This window comes from Oratosquilla oratoria, chromosome 7 (genome assembly GCF_046742065.1).
Source record: "Oratosquilla oratoria isolate Oo_2021 chromosome 7, ASM4674206v1, whole genome shotgun sequence".
In the NCBI taxonomy this organism is placed as follows: domain Eukaryota; kingdom Metazoa; phylum Arthropoda; class Malacostraca; order Stomatopoda; family Squillidae; genus Oratosquilla; species Oratosquilla oratoria.
Window position 1 is genome coordinate 55,344,135 of NC_134783.1, and position 19,920 is coordinate 55,364,054.

The following is a 19,920-nucleotide window of genomic DNA, read 5'->3' on the forward strand; positions in this document are numbered from 1 at the left end:
GACAACAATTTAAGAACAAACTTGATCTTGTGAGATACAAAAACGGGTCGCCATGAGCATAGCTCCCCTTCCCGTATGATACAACTAGGTAAATACAAAGACCCACTTTTGTGTTTACCATGGAGATTTTCATCCTTGCTTTTTTTTTTTTTTTTATGCTTAAAAGGGTATTTATTTATTTGATTGTTTATCATTATTATTATTTTTTCCAGAGAATATTAATTTTGCCAGAGCAAAAATAGAACTTTGATAGAATTTCATGTTGCAAATTGCAGAAGCCAAAGGATTTGACTCTAGAGCTGCTGCAGTACATAGGTGGTGAAACACAATACCTGCATTCCCTAATGTCTTTGTCTTCAGCCACCTTGTCGCATCCACGCTTTGCAAGAGTAAACGACGCTCTCCAGGCTCTCGTCAACGTTATCAAGAATCATCCAGGTTTGAAATTGTTTATTTTTCTCCATAACTTTTGTTTTGAAGTGGTGTGTTGTGATATTTCAAATTGTTCATGCTTCATTGCTGTCTTGGCCTTTGTAAGAAGTTTTTAGGGTTTTGCCATAATTTGATTATTATTTATTTTTGGACTAATCGGTTTCAACCATTACAGTTACTTATGATTTTTGTAGGTATGGTTCATTTAACTCCACGCTAGAAAGTCCACTGTAAGGGGCACCATCCTAGCCTCTAAATAGAGGGGAGTTTGTGATGTTAAACCAAATTATCTTCGATATTTTGAGGTCTGGGCCCTGTTAAGAATGGCTTTATTTCCCATTATAATCTATACTCCATCTGCATGTTATTGTGGGGTTAAAAGCTGCTAAGCAGCTTGGAGCTGATACTTTAGGGTCTATATGTGGTGCCCCTATGGACCAGAGCCACACATCATTTTGCCTGTGGTATAGGAAATCTTTATTCATAGGGAAATGATGATACTTTATTATTCTGCGACTGTCCCCCAGTCATGCTGTCCCCCCCCCCCCACTCTTGTTACTGCCCTGTACGATTTCTCTGAATATTCATTTTCTAATTTCACTGAACCCTGTAGTGTGGGAAAAGAATACTGCCACCAAGAATTCCACTTGAGTCATATAGCCTAAGGTGACAAAAATGGTACATGGATAGGACTAGGCAACCCCCCCTCCATCCCCTCATGCAGAAAAGAACCGATTACTGTCTGAAAATAAATTATTACCAATAAGTATGTAGTAATGTGTATATTCATAGATCTTAATGAACACAGAATTGAATACTTGAAGCCTATGTACACATTACACATTTTATTAAATGTAGAATTAATAGTACTTGATGTTTACACATTTTATGGCATTCACTATTAAGCATGGCTGTACAACACTGATTTGTTTCTTGCAGTTTTGTGTGCTTATGCCTCTAACTTCACAAAGGAGTTGACTGTTTTCAGATTAGCATGTGATAACAGTGAGAATTTTAGAAGACATATTATGATTACTAAAGGATTAGATATGTATGTTTCTAAAAAAAAAAAAAAATTTTTGCTCTCTGCAGCAGACACCTCTCTCCCCCCCTTGCCTGTCCTCCCCTCTCCTCTCTCATTCTCTTTCTCTCATTTTCTTTCTTTTTTCTTTTCCTCTCTCACTTCTCCTTTTCTCTCTCCCTTCATCTGAGGATGATCCCATAGATTGGATAAAATGTTTTTTAAAGGAAATAGATTTGTTTGACCATATTTAAATTTTTTACAGAAATTGAGTGGATGAATTGGAATAGATAAATATATAAAAGAAGTAGATATATATGTGCTAAATGGCCCCAGGCTCCGGCACTTGGCTCACTAGCCAAAAACTTTATAAACCAACCAACCAACCAACTTCTCCCTTCATCCCACTTCTCTCCATCTCCTCCTCTCTCACCATCTTTCTCCTCTTCTCCCTTCTTCTTACTGTACTCCCATCCTCTCTTCACTCCTTCTTTGCCCCTCTTCCTTGTCATTTAACCACTTACCAGAGAAAATATTTTTTAGAATTAGTTATTACTTTACCAGAGCATTTAGTTAGTACCATTGAAGACATTTAACTGATGAACAGATGCAAGAACGCAAAAAGGTAATATAATATCTCACCACAGAACTGTAAAGAGAGTACTGATTCTCAAGAGTAAACTATTCATATTCTTGATCCCACGGTAATGACAGTTATAAAGTGTTGTTTGAAAATGGCAACTGCCAACAGGTAGAGTGAAAGAAACTGGCATCTTCCACAATTACAGCAAATTTAATTTTTCAATGTCTAGATATGAGTTTCATCCCCCAGATAATCAAAGCCCCAAACTAGAAACTTGAAAATCTTAGGTCTATTCAATAAAAGATTGAGCATAACAAGAGAAAGAGAGAGAAAAAATAGCCAAGTCATGCAGAGAAAATAGCCAAATCATACATATACATATACCAACAGCTTATTCCCCTTTATGGGAGGTAGCCAAAAAACAGACATAAAATCCACTCCCACCTATTCCATCCCCACATACTCCACTCCCATTCACCACCCCTTTCTCTCTCTTATCTTGTCTTCTCCTGGATGACGGGTCATCCCTGTCTCTTGCCCACTGCCCTTGGTCAGAAGCAATGTAGCAAGACACAGCACATCCACAGCAAGGCCACTTCATTTATTTGGTGACCCCATCCTCTCTGTCCCCTCACTCAGAAAAAGAGAAGACAGGGAGAAATCTCTTTGAGCTGTGTCAAAATATCATTCACCCACTCCCTTCCATGCATCATAATATCCGTACACAGCCATTTTCCATTCGCCCCTATGTTTTGTCTTCTCCCTTTCTTCCTCAACAGACCTTCCCCACTTTCCCAATGCCCTTTTACCCCTTCCATCCATCCATCTCATTCTTGGTCACCCCCTCATGTTCACTCCTTCCACCTCTGCCTTTCACACTTGTTTTACTAATCTTTCTTCACTCATTCTTTCCATGTGTCCAAACCATCCCAATACTCTTTCATCAGCCCTGTCCCCCAGCACCCTCTCCAGTCCTGCTCTCCTCCTCACCTCTTCGTTTCTCACTGTCGAACCTAGTAACCCCTACCATACTTCTCAAGCATTTTATCTCAAACACATTCAAACTCCTCCTCTCTTCCTCTCTCATGTTTCATATTTCTGCCCTATACAGTGCTGTTGGTACAATCACTCCTTCATACAATCTCCTCTTAGCATCCATTCCCAAATGTTTGTTTCCTGTTATACTTTTTAAACCTTTAAGGCATTCTCTTGCTTCTCTCAATCTACATTCTACCTCCACTTCCACTTGTCCCTTTCCCACCACATTTGCACCTAAGTATCTAAAGTTATCCACTTCCTCCAGTCTCTCCCTTAATAATTACTTCCAATGTGCTGCCACATTCTCCCCTTGAACATCTCATCACCTTACTTAACTGAATCATACACATTGAAAAAGATGTCACTATGTAGTTGCCAAATGTTTTCACTCAAACCTAGAAAGCTTCTTTGAATGTATAGAAAGTAAAAAAGTGGATGTACATTGGCTCAAACCCAGAAAAGATCACAAGTCTTTTTTTTTTTTTTGTCTTGCCAAAATTAGTGTGAATTCCAAATGATAATTTAAGCTCTTTCTAGCATCATTAATGGGATGGATTTGTCAGGTACAAGGCCATCGTAATATTTAAGAAAACGGAGGTGAAACAGTCTTTGGTATGGATTACTTCGTGCTAATTTTATAGTAATAATAGGAAATGGAATGGGTGGGAGTGGTTTCTATACCTTTTTCTTTTTGGCTACCCCCGTGTAAGGGGGAAAAAGCCTTTGCTACATGTATGTATGCTAATTTTATAAGCTGAACTCATGCACAGTGCATGTGTTTGCATCATCAATGGTATGCCGTGCTTGCATTTGACAGCTCCACTTGTATGTTAAGCATTTTCTTCTGTATATAGTGATTTTGCACTATTTTTAGTTTCATTTTATTTTATTTTATTTTGTTTATTTATTTATTTTTTATGTATATTTATTTTCATTGTAGACATACCATTGATGGATGAATTCAGTACAAGTGTAGTTGTGTATATATATATGGCAAACCCATTTAATTGTTTATCTACATCTGCATTACATGTTTTTCTTTTTTATTGTGTAACATTGTACATGCATATGTATTTTTATGCTTGCTTGCCTTATATTAGATGTGTAGTATTTTATATCTCATTAAATTTTAATGCCAAGTAGATATGTCATTAATATTTTCCACAAATTAACGACAGGACGAGACGTTAGGAACGGGGCAGATGATGGACGAGAAACAGGTATTGGTGAAGTGGAGGAGCGATTTTTTTTTTTTAATTTCTTTCATGATTGCATTAACACTGTACAGCCAGAATAAGTACAGACCCTCATAGTGTGGTGTAATTTTTTATTCTATAAATGATTTCCTGTGTTTGCCTGTGTATGCTTTTCTTGCATGTACGGAAAATGATAAATTTATGAGCTTGAAATGCATTTATAAAAGTGTTTGTCTGGGTAAAGTGGGTAGAATGTATAAGGGCTTGGCTAAAGTTAAGTTGTTTTTAGTCTTGAAAGTTGTTTGCTTGTCTTGCTTACAGGGGAAGTCTTAACCAAAAATCATGTGAACTGTAAACCATAATTCTCTATCAAGTAATTATCATTTTGGTACTAACAGGATTTTTACAAAATATTGGCCAAAAGTTTGTCTAAGTACTGCTATGATTATAGCATTGGGTAGAATTTAGTTGCCATACAGCCAGATTCCAAAGTTTGATGATAGTCTTGTTGCATTTTTGTCTGTTAATGGATTGCATCACAAGAGATTGGTTTAGTTGCGTAATACTTTAATTTCCAATACAACCAGACATAATTTGAAATGTAATAATCATGCCATGGTTTGGACCAGTGTTAGGTGTATTCCAATTCTGGTTCTTTTAAATGGATGGACAGAAAAGTCTCCTGGAAATCTATTAGCATCCTCACCTCCCTGTGAAGAGGCAGTCCTAATGGGTTCTGGGCCAGGCCCAAGATGTGTATATGTGTATGTATGTGTGTGTGTATATATATATATATATATATGTATGTATGTATGTATGTATAAGAAATTTCTGATAGTCACCCCAGGATTTGAACAGAGGCCTCACTTGACACCAGACCAATACCTTACTGACTGAGTTATAGGAGCTTCAAAAGACTCCAACTTGGAGTTGATCTAACTCTCAAAGAATCTAGATAGACTGCTAACTACTGTCCTTACCTAATTTTCATAGTCTTGAGCTCAAATGATAGACAGTGGTGAAGCTGGTATGAAACCTTGATGGGCTTTCGTTGTTGTAAATACCTGAAGTGAATTGCTAGTGGCAGTGCTTGATGCCAGGCCAATACCTTACTGACTGAGCTATAGGAGCTTCAAAAGACTCTTAACTTGGTGTTCATTGAACTTCCAAAGAACCTAGATAGACTGCTAACTGCTCAGTTTGTGACAGTGGTGAAACTGGTATGAAACTTTGATCGGCTTTCGTCATTGTAAATACCTGAAGTGAATCATTAGTAGCTCAGGACTCTGTGAAAATTAAGTAAGGATGGCAGTTAGCAGTCTATCAAGATTTTTTGGGAGTTAGATCGACTCCAAGCTGGAGTCTTTTGAAGCTCCTATAGCTCAGTCAGTAAGGTTTTGGTCTGGCGTCAAGCGAGGCCTCAGTTTGAATCCTGGGGCGACTGTCGGAAATTATTTGGAGTTTATGCATTGCCACTAGTGCATCACTTCAGGTATTTACGATGACGAAACCCCAGTAACCACATTGGTACGATGACACCTTTGTGGGCATCATGAGGTGCAAGCGGGTACATGATGGATGGGGTAAGAGAGGCATTTGGAAAGAGGGAGATGTCTATTGAGGAAGGAAGGGAGAAGACAGAAGATAGGGGTGAGTGGAGAATGGTTGTGTATGGATAATGTTATGATGAATGGAAGGGAATGGGTGGGGATGGGGGCATTTAGGGAATGGTTATATGTGAATGATGTTATGACGCAGCTTGAAGGGATTTCTCCCCGTCTTCTCTTTTTTCGCATAAGGGGACGAAGAGGGGAGGTTGCCAGTTAAGTGAAGTGGCCTTGCTGTGATGTGTCTTGCTGCAGTGTTCCTGGCCGAGGGCAATGGGTGAGATGCAGGGATGACATGTCATCCAGAAGGAGACAAGAAGAAAAAGAGAGGGAGGGGGGGGTGAATGGTAGTGGTAGTAGTGGAATTATGCCTTTTGACTTAAGCAACCTCCCTTGTAAAGCAGAAAAAGCCCTTTGTATATGTATGTGTGTATATATATATATATATATATATATATATATATATATATATATATATATACATCTATATATATATATATATATATATATATATATATATGTATATAGATAGATAGATAGATATATATCACCAGGGATGTGTTATGTTGCCTTGGATGCTCCATTATACATGGATGGGGTGGTGCGAGAGATAAATGCAAGGGTAATGGGTCGGGGGATTGGAAATGGTTAAAGAAAATGGAGGAGCCAAGTTAAGAGGGAGGGAAGGGGGTGGATGGGAGTGGAGTATATGGGGATGGAATGGGTGGGAGTGGGTGTTATGTCTTTGTTTTTTGTCTACCTCCCTTGTAAGGTATAAAGCCTTTGGTATTTGTATGTATATACTGCATCATAGATATTAGTGCAAAGTTTCTTCAAAAGGGATCTTTAGGAAAACCCAAGGACCATTGCTAACTTCTCCAGGGTCTGTGGGTTTCCATTTGGTGAAATTTGTGCCATATATTATCACATAATAATAGTAATGTAAAATTGTTATCAAACTTTTGGAGTCTGGATGTTCCAGGGAGTAAGTCAAGTATTGTATGCATATTTTTTCTTTTCCATGCTCTCAGTCCTGTATTATTTCTTTCGCTTTGTGCCTTCACTCGACTCTTCTTGCCTTCTTTCTTATTAACCCAGTGACGAAAGTACAAAACTGTTTATGTATGTGATAAAATACAAGTAACTTATTCCTCATGATGTTTTGAGATTTGATTTTTACATTTGAAATTTATCTGCTCCACTCAACCAATATTTTTGCAATTTTGTGTTATTTTGATCTGCATGGTGTCGCATCAGGAAAAAAGCATTTCATTGCTACATTTTTATCTTCCAAGGGGTGGAAATGCAGTGCATCGGCCACTTCAAGTTGCTCTTCTCTCTGCTGCGACTTGAGGGATGCGCAGCTGTGCAGCAGGGTGTCCTGGCTGTGGTGGAGGGAGTCACTTCAAATGCAGAATGTGTCAGTGACATTGCATGCTCAGAGGTAAGTATTGGTTTCCGTCTATGTCTCGGTCTTTCTCTCTTTGCCTTTTTCTCTCTTTTCTCTCTCTCTCTCTCTCTCTCTCTCTCTCTCTCTCTCTCTCTCTCTCTCTCTCTCTCTCTCTCTCTCTCTCTCTCTCGGTCTTTCTCTCTGTCTTTATTTCTCGTTCTCTCTCTCTGTGTCTGTTTCCCTCTCACTCCCTCTTTCTGATTATGTTTCTGTCTCTATCCCTCTCTGTCTTTTTCTCTCTCATTCTTCCTAAACAAATGTATTTATTTTAATTTTCATTATATATGGGATTTTTGTTATAGTGAGATTAAATTGTGTATTATGCCCCTTGGAAGAACGTCTATCTATTTACTAAGGGCTACTTCCTTGTTTATAAGGGGGGGAAAAGAAGCCCTTGGTATATAAATTGATAGAACAACACTTACATACATACATATACCAAAGGCTTTTTCCCCCTTACACGGGGGGTAGCCAAAAAGAAAAAGGCATAGAAATCACTCCCACCCATTTCATTTCCCATATATTCCACTCTCCTCCCTCCTATCTTAGCACCTCCTGGATGACGGGTCATCCCTGCATCCTGTCCACTGCCCTGGGTCAGAAGCAGTGTTGCAAGACACAGCACATCCACAGCAACACTTAGAAAAATAAATACAACATACAATATTCTGGAATGCCAAGTGGAAACCCAAGCTTTCCTAAGAGAACTGGTTCTGTTCACCCCGACAGGATACAGCTTTGCAACAACATTAACAACAGCAATAACGATACCCCGCTACCATCATCTTCCTTGTACATTTCATTTCTTCAATTTTGACTACATTCACTCAAGACTTTCAGCTCTTGCATAGCCTTCCAAACATAGACATCAACAGCTTCATATCTCTCCTCACCTAAAGTACATACATACATATATCAAGGCTTTTTCCCCCTTACAATGGAGGTAGCCAAAAAGAAAAAGGCACAAAATCACTCCCACCCATTCCATCCCTAAATACACTCCACTCCCCTCCACCCTCACCTAAAGTAGAATTTGTAGAAGGCATCACAGTGCTAAAGAGAATTATATACATGCACATACCAATGGCTTTTTCCCCCATACAAGGGAGGTAGCCAAAGTCAAAGGCTTAAATCCACTCCCACCCATTTCATCCCCACATATTCCACTCCCACTCACCACCCCTCCCTCCCTGTTTTCTTGGCTCCTCTTGGATGACAGGTCATCCCTGCATTTTGCCCACTCACCTGGGTCAGAAGCAATGCAGCAAGACACAGCACATCCACAGCAAGGCCACTTCACTTAATCAATTACACCCCTCCATCCCCTCATGCAGAAAAAGAGAACACAGGGAGAAATCCCTTTGGGCCGCATCTAAATATTCACACACATTCCCTCACTGCCACAACTCTATCCCCCACCCACTCCCTTCCATGCATCACAGCATCATCCATACACAACCATTCTCCACTTAAGAGTAATTTGTAAAATGATAGGGAAAGGGTAACGAGGCATTAAAGGATGTTTACTCCTTCAGGTATTGGCTTACCTCTTGATGTCACTCCACTCTCCGGCCTTAGTAAGTCACAGGATGACAGCCCTCAACATTCTCCATGCTCTCATGTCAAATACCAAGATTGTGAAGGAGGCACTAAGCAAAGGTATTAACTTCTATAAAGATAGTGATGTTGGTTCATTATTGTTTGATTTTTTTTTTTTTTTTTTTTCTTCTTCTCCCATTTATATACCATTACTGTTCTTTGAAGATAAGAGTGTGCATATATTTTGGTGAATATAGGGTTTTGGATGGTAATCAGGCTTAACATTTCTTTATTTTGTAGTTAAAAGTGATAATTAACTTGCCTAGCCTAACTTAATCTACCCGAACCTAATTTCTGTCATAATGTAGCATCAAGATATGATGCCAATGTCTTTCCCTTACTCGCTCCTCCCTTGTGAGGCACACTTGTGATATATGAATTTTATATTTCTAAAGATTAACTTTTCTCCCATATTTCATGAGTTCCACTTCAGATGAAGAAAGCTATCATTCATGGAGCAATTTTTAATCCTAACTGAGGTTAACGTACATACATATATGCAGATATCAAAGGCTTTTCCCCCCCCTTACAAGGGAGGTAGCCAAAAAACAAAGGCATAAAAACCACTCCCACCCATTCTATCCCCAACATACCCCAGTCCCACCCATTCCATCCCCAACATACTCCACTCCCCTCCACCCTCTTCCCTCTTATCCTGAGGTTAACATAATTTGTATATATCAGGTGGTGTAGTTTACCTGCTGGATATCTTCTGCTCCTCGGATGATGCAGAAGTCCGTGAAAAGACAGCGGAACTATTGGGCAAGATGACGGGAGACAAACTGGTGGGGCCCAAAGTTCGCCTCATACTCACGCGTCTCCTGCCGCCGGCTTTGGTGGAAACCATGCGGGATTCACCGTCCACTTCTGTTCAGATGTACGAGAGACAGCACGAAAATCCAGAGCTAATTTGGACTGACGACTCAAGAGCAAGTGTTTCGTCAACCATTTCGAGACTCGTAGAAGAGTAAGTACGAAACTGGTTTTTGAAATGTCGTCTTGCATAGTGGGGAAAGGCTAATTTAGATATATAAATTGTACTAGTTAACAGTCACTGAATCACCCAGCATCTAGGTAGATTGATTTTATGTCCTCGTTTACATGGGAGCTTGTGCTATGTCTTGGCTCGCTCTCTTAAAAGGGGGAGAACAACTGTTGATATATATGGGTGGGAGTGGTTTCTATGCCTTTTTCTTTTTGGCTACCCCCCCATGTAGGGGGAAAAAGCCTTTGGTATATGTATGTATGTATATATATTCATGTGTTACCTAGATGAAGGACTTGGGGGAGGGTTGTAAATGGATAAAGAAATTATTCATATATATATATATATATATATATATGTATACATACATACTAGTAAAGGAGGTATGGAAGGCAGATGTGGAGGGAGTGAACATGAGGGGACGTCCTAGGATGAGATGGATGGATGGGGTGAAAGGGGCTTTGGGGAAGAGGGGAATGTCTGTTGAGGAAGGACGGGAGAGGACAGAAGACAGGGGTGAATGGAGAATGGTTGTATATGGAAAATGTTGTGATGCATGAGGTGGAATGGACGGGGGAATGGGGGGTGAGGTAATGTGTGTGAGCAAAAATTTTGACGCAGCCCGAAGGGATTTCTCCCCGTCCTCTCCTTTATGTGGGGGGACGGAGAGGGGGGGTCGCCGATTTAATGAAGAGGCCTTGCTGTGGATGTGCTGTGTCCTGCGACACTGCTTCTGACCCAGGGCAGTGGACAGGGTGCAGGGATGACCCGTCATCTAGGAGGTGCTAAGATGGGAGGGAGGGTGGAGGGGTGTGGAGTGTTTTCGGGGATGGAATGGGTGGGAATGATTTTATGCCTTGTCCTTTTTGGCTACCTCCCTGGTAAGGGGGAAAAAAGCCTTGGTATATGTATGTATGTACATACATACATGGTGTTGCCATGTAAAGAAGTAGTGAGGGTAAACCAGCTCTAGTTGCCAGGCCCTCCTGTGGAAGTGCTGTGTCTTGCTACATTGCCTTTGACCTGAGCAGTATGACAGGGGACTGTGATAACTTTTCATCCACAGGGCTGTTAAGATAGGAAGGGTAAGGAATGAGTGTGCAGTGGTTATATGCTTGATTTGTCCACCCCCTTATAAGGTTGAAAAAGCCTTTTGGTATGCATGTACCAGGACAATTTCACTTCCCCATGGAACATTGTTGAGGGTGCCTTTTGGGTAAAGAAACTGTAATTTTGAATTAAAGAAGTTTGGCAATGGATATGGTAATGATTTTTATTTTTTTAAAGAAGTTTGGCATTGGATATAGTAACGGCTTTATTTTCACATTATATTCCTCGCTTCCAGAATATACAATCAACAAAGAGAAGATCCCAACTCACCTTGGAAGTTCCCAGAGGATGTTACACTAACAAGTACAGGTGGCGAGGTGGTGGTTGGAGGTGTCTACGTAAGGTTACTCTTGTCAAATCCCTCATGGGTTCTTAGGAAACCAAAACAGTTCATGTCTGATCTCATGGACTGCATCTTGGACCACATGACAAAGGAAAAATCTGATGTAAGTTCTGTGAAGGTTTGTTGTGGAATAGCCTGTACTGCTGCTCAATTCCTTAACTTAGTTTTACTTAACATAGATAGTTGTTGATAGGCTACCTCCCATGTAAGGGGGAAAAAGCCTTTGGTATATGTATGTATGTAGTTGTTGATTATCTCCACACACACGTTATTGAATGTGATCTGTGTTGATCACCTGGGAATTTCAAGAATGTGAGGGATTGAAGGATTTGCAAAGCAGAGGGAATTGGTGGATCTGTTGTCCTGTCTTGCTTTGCCATTGTAATTCATTAGTCTTATTCAGTCATTTATTTAGTTTTTCTTCGACAGCATTTGGAAAAATTTTCATTGTCAGCCTTGAAGGAACATTTGCTGAAAAGTTGTGATTACACCTAAGATCATTACTTTCTCACACTTTCCTTAATTTACTCCATATTGTAATTTTTTTTTTTTTTTTTTCTCAAGCATAGATGTGGATTTTGTCAAGATTAGTGAAAAAATTTTTTTTTAGATATTGTTATAAAATCTATCCTTAATTAGGTTAGTTTAATTAGCATTATTTTCAAGAGGTTATAAGAGATTCAATACAAGGATAAATTTTATATACCAAGGACTCAAAGGACGTTAAAGGCATAAATCAACTCTGACCCATTTCATCCCCATGCACTCCACTCCCATTCATCATCCCTCCCTCCCTCCCTCTTTTCTTGGCTCCTGGATGACTGGTCATCCCTGCATCTCACCCACTGCCCTGGGTCAGAAGCAAGGTAGCAAGACAGCACACACAGCAAGGCCGCTTCATTTAATCGGTGACCCCCTGGTCCGTCCCCTCATGCAGAAAAAGAGAAGACAGGGAGAAATCCCTTTGGGCTGCATCAAAATATCATTCACATAGCCCCCACTCCCTTCCATGCATCACAGCATCATCCATACACAACCATTCTCCACTCACCCCTATCTTCTCCCTTCCTTCCTCAACAGACATTCCCTTCTTTCCCAGTGGCCCATTTACCCCATCCATCCATCTCATCCTTGGTCTCCCCTTCATGTTCACATCTTCCACCTCTGCCTTCCACACCTCTTTTACTAATATTTCTTCACTCATTCTTTCCATGTGTCCAAACCATACCAACACTCTTTCATCAACCCTGTCTTCCAACTCCCTTTCCATCTTCCTCTCCTCCTCACTGCTTTGTTTCTCACTCTAGTAACCCCTACTATACTTCTCAGCCATTTCATCTCGGACACATTTAAACTCCTCCTCTCTTATGTTCCACCTCTCTGCCCCGTACAGTGGTGTCGGCACAATCACTCCATCTATTCTCCCCTTAGTATCCATTCCCAAATATCTTTTCCTCGTTACACTTTTTAATCCCCCAAGGCATTTACTTGCATCTCTCATTTACATTCTACCTCCACCTCCGCTCTTCCCTTCCTCCAGTCTCTGTCCCTTAATACTCATTCAAATTTGCTGCCATCCTCTCCCTTTGTACATCTCATCACCTTACTTTTGCACACCTTCCCAAACTCTGTCCTTAACTTCCTTAATCCCTCCTTTGGTCCTGCTACATGCACAGTGTTGTCAGCAAGCAACAACTGGCTTATGTCCCATTTTTCTCCATTTTTTTTTAACCATCTCCAATCCCTATCCCATTACCCATGCATTTACCTCTTGCACCATCCCACCCATGTCCTCCATTTCTAATTCTAACACAGGCTCTACTACTCTTGTAAAAACTCTTGGCTGCTCTTAACAGCTTTCCTCTTATACCATATATCTGCAATACCTCCCACAGTACCTTCCTGTCCACCGTGTCATAAGGCTTCTCCAAATCCATAAAGGCCCAAAAAAACATCCTTACCTTTTCCTAAAGCTTTCTCACATACCTGCCTTGCCACAAAAAAACAGATCCACATAACCCTACCTGTCCTAAACACACACTGTTCCTCATCAATTACTCCCACTGTTCCTTTCATAATCCTCTCAATCAAAACCCTCCCATAAGCTTTCCCAACTACACTCAACAAACTGATCCCTCTGAAACTACTACACTCAACAAACTGATCCCTCTGAAACTACTACACTCAACAAACTGATCCCTCTGAAACTACTACACTCAACAAACTGATCCCTCTGAAACTACTACACTCACACATGTCCCCTTTTCCCTCCAATCCTCCAACACTATACCCTCTTAGACAAACATTAAACCTCACCAGCCAGTCCACCATGACTGCACCTCCCTCTTGTAGACACTGCATAACACCCATCTAACCCAGGTGCCTTACCTGCTCTCATCATTTTAATAACTGCTTTCACCTCATCTTTCCTTATATCTCCTCCATTTTCCTCATTCATCATGGTCATTTTCTTAGTGTTCCCACTGCAACTACCTTTTCCTCCCTATCCCCCTTCTCATTTAACAACTCCCTAAAATACTCTGCCCATCTTCCTCTTACTGCTGTCTCTTCTATTATCATCTCTCACACCTTTACCTTTTCTTCTCTGCTTGATTCACCTCCTCTTCCTCTCTTAATTTCTTTCCAAAACATCAATTATTTTCAAATTTTCTGTCATACTCTTACCCCATTTCACATCTGCTCCCCTCTTTGCCACCTTTATCTGGTGCTTTACTTCTCCTTTCTTTGTACTCCTCATATGATTCTTTCTATTTTGTAACCAGTCTGTGAATGCACGTTTCTTTTCTTATACAATCTTCTTTGCTTCATCATCCCATCACTCGCTACCCTTCCTTCTATTTCCTCCCATCCTCCTTGTTCCACACACCATTTTTGCACACCTTGTGCCTCTTTGAACATCCCCATTCCTTCACTCCATCCCACTCTTCCCTCAGCTTCTTGTACTTCTTTTCTTTCTCATTTAAACAGTTTACACTGAGCATCTCCCTGCTTTCTGTCCTTTTCCTCTTTCTCCATTATCTTCTACTCTCAACTTACCTTCCACCAAAAAGTGATCTGATGTTCCCTCACTATCTCCCCTAAGAACACGTACATCCAAAATCTCTTCCCACTCTTTTCCTGGTTACCACTATATAGTCCATTAAAGCCCTATCTACCATCATTCCATCCACCACCCTCTCCCATGTGTACATGTGCTTGACTTTCTTCCTAAACACTGTATTATAAATTTTATTGTAGTATTTAAAAAAATTTTTGCTAATCTTGACAAATTCCATTTACCGTATATTTCGGAGGATAAGATGACCTTCAGATAAGACTACCCCCGAGTTTCACTCCAAATTTCATGGTTTTAGCTCATATCGTTGCTATAAGACGACCCCCACAGAGGATGATTTATTGTGGAATACTGATGACGATAGTGAAGCTGAAGCTGAAGTCGACTCACCTGATTCAGACTGGGACCCATATGATGAAAGCGTAAACAATGAGACTCAGAATATACTTGCAGAGTTCCTCAAATCAGACAATGAAGCTAGTGATTTTAAGGGATTTTAAACATGATGTGATCTTTTACTATTGGTTTTAACAAAAAGAAAATACATTTATTCGTTTTAAAGAAAAAAACGGTGTACCTATGTTACAGCAGCTGTTTTCATGATGACCGTTTTTATATCTTGCCTATAAGACGACCCCCTAATTTTAATGTTTTTTTTTTAATGCTTTAAATGTGGTCTTATCTGCCGAAATATACGGTATACACTAAATATTTTTGCAAATAGTTGGTCTTACATGAACCCTTATGTATATACTTGTTGAACACTGGTAAAATTGCACACGCATCCAAAGCCAGTTGCAGTTCTAATTTCATTCCTTTCATTAAATTAGATAAGATTCAGTTACTGTAATTGTTGAATCTCATCCAGAGACTATACATTGAACGAGTTTCTGTGTTTTTTTCCAGGGTGAAGCCTTTGAACTAGTCACTAGTACAGCTGTGGCAGTGTTGTCAGTCCAACGAGCCCTGCTTGATTACATGCCAGCCTTAGGTCATGTTCCTCGTTTGGTTAACCACCTCACCTCTCACAATCTTACCTCAGTAAGGGGAGCAGCACTCACAACACATCAGTTCACCTTTAGTCCAGTAAGTTGGATCTTGAATTTTTCAGGACATTTTTTCTTGTAGCTATAAGAGTTCTTATAGAATTCTGTATTTTTTTTTGTTAGTTTGTATTACTTTGCAGGGTATCACTGGGAAAGGTAGATTCATAATTTAGGGCTTTTTCTGTATCAGTTGAAAAAATGGTCTGGTCACTTGTAGCCTGTGTATGAATAGATTTGTTCATTGGAAATTTAGTTTTGTATGATATCAGATGCAGGGATGACCCATCATCCAGGAGAAGCCAAGAAAAGAAGGAGGGAGGTGTGGTGAATGGGAGTGGAGTATGTGGGGATGAAATGGGTTGGAGGGGATTTATGTGTAATATTAATTCTGGATATTTATTTTTCTATATACCAAGGCATTGAGTGAAACTAAGCTGGAGTGAAAAGAGGATGAGGGACAGAAGGGGTGGCTATACTAGTAAGTGAGGAGATAGGTAAATGTGTGGTGGAGTGGAAGTTTCTTCAAGGTTAATGTGGATGAAGGTGAAACTGGTAAGGGAGATTATTATTATTATTATTATATATATATATATATATTTTTTTTTTAGTACATATGGGCCTGGTAGTGAGAAGAATGTAGAGGAAAGGGAGGCTTTTTGAATAGATTTAAAGGAGTGCATAGAGGGTTTAGGGAGAAGATGAACCAATAGATGGAGTGGTTGGGAAGTGTGGAGTTATGGGAAAAAATTGTAGTGGAGAGATGATGGTGTAGAGGTGTGTAGAGAGTTGATGATAGCAAATACACTGTTTAAGAAGAAAGTCAAGTATAAGTACACATGGGAGAAGATTGTGGAAGGAAGGGTGGTAGATAGGGCTTTAATGGACTATATAGTGGTAACCAGGAGAAGAATAGGAAGAGTTTTGGATGTACATGTTCAAAAGGGAGAGAATGGAATATCAGATAATTTTTTGGTGGAAGGTAAGTCGAGAGTGGAGGATATATGGAGAAAGAGGAAAATGACAGAAGGTAGGGAGATGCTTAGAAGACGAGGTAACGATTTTTTGGGGGCCTTTATGGATTTGGAGAAGGCTTATGGCAGAGTGGACAGGAAGGCACTGTGGGAGGTACTGCAGATATATGGGATAGGAGGAAAGTTGTTGAGAGTAGACACAAGTTTGTTACGAAGAATACAAACTCTTCGGTACTCCTTACAATAGGATACTTCGCGTAGCGCGAATATTTCTACTGCGAAATTAAAATCCTCACTCTGTGGGTCTGGGCAACGCTTATCCTCAGTAAAGGGCCCCATTGGGGCAAGGCGGGGGGGCCCTTGCCCTCCACCACAAGTCTCGCACACTATAACCATTCTCTTCGCAGTAGTGACCGCGTTAACATCTCTCTACTATACATGTTTAGTTTTTATCGGTTTCCCCCTTAATGGGCCGATTCTCAGTCAAACTCCATTATTAGCGCGGCAGCGAACCGTTAATTACTCACCGGTTCTCTGTTTACGTATGGGTCGAAAATCAAGCAACCCGCTTCGATTGTCGCCAGCTCACTCCCAGGACGCTAAGGAGTTCGTCGTCCTTCAATTTCATCGGGGTTTTCCCTACGTCATCCTGTGTCCTGGAATTTCTTAAGTCTTTTTTCCCTTAACCGCCACCGGGTATCCTACCCTTCACTGTAAGTATGGAATCTGGTTCCAGTATTGTTGTTCAAGATGGGTTGGTGCCTTCGCCGAAGGGAGATACCTTTATCTCACCCCCCTTACCGCCAGCCCAAGTGGATCCTCACATTTGGTGTTTCAAGTGTTTAGCTCTTAACCACTTCAGTACGGGACTTAAATCTCGCGGGCAGAAGCCAATGCCAGCCGTATGACGTAACGTAATAATATTCGCATCATAAAGTATAGTCACCGCTTATATCGATCGTTCTCTCTTTCACCCGCGAATTTTGAAAACCACAGAGAATGGGATTTAGGGAGCATTTGGGAGAATGTAAAAACACAGGGGCGACTACAATAAATATAATCAAGACGCCGATATGGCAGCGTCGCGAATCCACTTGCTCCTCATGACGCCTATGTGTGCGGCACCGTATGGAAGGGGTTAAGTGTTCACCTTCATCCCCGTGTGAGACGTGCATTCAGTGAGATGATAGTCAGTGTTCCGTGTACTTTCATGTTCACAGGAAAGCACATGCAGGGGAAAAGGTGCACAAGCATAGAAAATGGCTTTCCTCTTCACCCCCCAAAAACAAGAGAAGGCAGACTACGGCTTCAGAGGAGACGAGCAATTCTCTCCCTCCTCCACGGCGTAGTAGACAGGAAGCCAAGTTGTCCTTTATTCCTTTAACCAGGACGGTTAGCGTAGACGGACATGCGCCTCAGGCCACCTCTAGCTACCGTTCCTGTACGAGATTTTTCCCGGATGAGGTCACTTGCTCATTGGGACGATAAGCAGTGGTCCGCGTCTTTTCTTGCTCACAAGAAAGTGCAGGCAAAGAACGAAGTACGCGCGCAGGGAAGATCCCTTCCCCGCTCACCCGAAACAAAGAGAAGGCATGCTGCGCTGGCGGAGGACAAGGGCTGTTCTCCCCCTCCTCCAAAACGTAGTTGACGGAAAGGTTGTATAACGGCTACCTCGAGTCAGTCTCAAGCCAAATTACCTCCTATTCCATCACCCAAGGCGGTTAGCTTTGACGGGCATGCGCCTCTGGCCCCCGCGAACTATCCCCCGAGTATGAGCTTTTTCCCGGATGCGCCCGCAGGCGGCACCCCCCCGTGACGCGGCCCGGTCCCCCTCCTCCAAAACGTAGTAGACGGAAAGGTTGTACAACGGCTACCTCGAGTCAGTCTCAAGCCAAATTACCTCCTATTCCATCACCCAAGGCGGTTAGCTTCGACGGGCATGCGCCTCTGGCCCCCGCGAACTATCCCCCGAGTACGAGCTTTTTCCCAGATGCGTCCGCAGGCGGTCCCCCCCGCGACGCGGCCCGGCAGCTCACCCCCCCCACGGACAAAGGACCCGATTTTGGAGCCGACGAGCACTTCGGCCTCTCCTCCTCCTCGGGAGTCCCGCAGTCCACCTTCCTCCTATCGTAAGACGAGCCGGGTCATCCACGGAACCCTTTCTATGCCCGGGGGGCAGGAGGCCCGAGGTGTACCCACGCGCGCGTTAGTCGCGGGTGGACAGGCGCCAGCTATGACGGCGACGACGTCCACAGCGCCGGGGATGAGAGGGCAAGTTACCAAACTTTGCAGGATTCCCAGTCGGAATACCCGATGGTTGTTACACCCTCCTGCTCAGAGATCCTCTCTAAAGTTAGGAGAGCTAATCAACTGAGCCTTCCACAAGAAGTGGAAGTCACGTTCGAGTCTGAAATCTTCAGGACGGGCAATTCTCAAACAACAAAACCAACTCCCATGGAGTACACAGCGGTACGAGCCATGAACCAGGCCTCTGACGCACTCACAAAGCGGGCAACCGAAAAACCGCGTTGGCGCTCTGTTCCAGTGGAACAGCAAAAATGCTTCTACTTCCCATCAGGGACAAACCTTAAGCAGCCTTGATCCTGGCTCGGTTACCAGAGCTTGTCAAAGCGGACGTGGATTCACTGCTCAGAAGAAACGTCATCCTTTCCGGCAGAGAATCCAGGGACCTCGTTCAGGGCCTGGCTCTCTCTCTCGCGGTGCACTCCTGGCTGGAACGCGTCTTGGCTTCAGTAAGGGAGTTTTTTACCCGGGCTGCAACCCCAAGGGGAATGCAACCTCCAGGCTCTATGGGAAAGCTCGAGCAGAGCTCTGAAGCATCAAGCGGCCTGCCTCTTAATGTCTTGGGCCAACATTGAGTCCCGCAGGAGAGACACCGTCCTAGGAGACCCCAGTGATCCCCTCCTCAGAGAAATTTATACCCCATTGAAGAGGGCCCCCCTTCTAACCCGCATGCTGATTCCCTACCCCTCCACTCCAAGTCGAAAAGGCAGACAGGAAAGCCCCGTCCCTTTACGACTGGAGATCCTAGACGCAAACATTATAGAGGCTCCGGACTCCCCCACAGGAATCCTAGGAATTCGCCAGCCCCTCCGCACAAGATAGGGGGTTGCCTCTCCCTCTACTGGAGAGCATGGGAAGAGGCCGGGGCGGAAGACTGGACCTACTAAGTCATTAAGACAGGCTATTGTCTTCCCTTTCCCACTGTCCCAAACACCTCCCCCTATCCCATCCAAGTCAGCAGCTTCCACACGGACTCGGCTCGCGGGCGGGCCCTAGCGGAGGAATCCTCCGTTCTGCTCCAGAAAGGAGCTTTAGAGGAAGTCTCGACTCTGGACCCAGGGTTCTACTCAAGGCTATTCCTAGTAGAAAAGACAACAGGGGTGTGGAGACCAGTCATCTATTTGTCTCCACTCAGCAAGTTCCTTTCCCTGACGAAGTT

General features: G+C 42.3%; 1 protein-coding gene across 7 annotated transcripts in view; it reads left to right on the forward strand.

The window, feature by feature from the left end:
- Positions 1-19,920, forward strand: part of Rme-8 (receptor mediated endocytosis 8) — a 159,629-nt gene that overhangs the window by 116,460 nt on the left and 23,249 nt on the right. For 4 of the 7 annotated variants that reach the window (XM_076188250.1, XM_076188255.1, XM_076188251.1 and 1 more), the window contains 7 exons: positions 276-438; positions 4,253-4,294; positions 7,173-7,321; positions 8,863-8,986; positions 9,611-9,893; positions 11,257-11,467; positions 15,347-15,526. In XM_076188250.1, coding sequence (XP_076044365.1) covers positions 276-438; positions 4,253-4,294; positions 7,173-7,321; positions 8,863-8,986; positions 9,611-9,893; positions 11,257-11,467; positions 15,347-15,526 — 1,152 coding nt within the window. The remainder of the gene's footprint in view (positions 1-275; positions 439-4,252; positions 4,295-7,172; positions 7,322-8,862; positions 8,987-9,610; positions 9,894-11,256; positions 11,468-15,346; positions 15,527-19,920) is intronic. The other 3 variants (XM_076188254.1, XM_076188257.1, XM_076188253.1) reach the window with 2 other exon arrangements.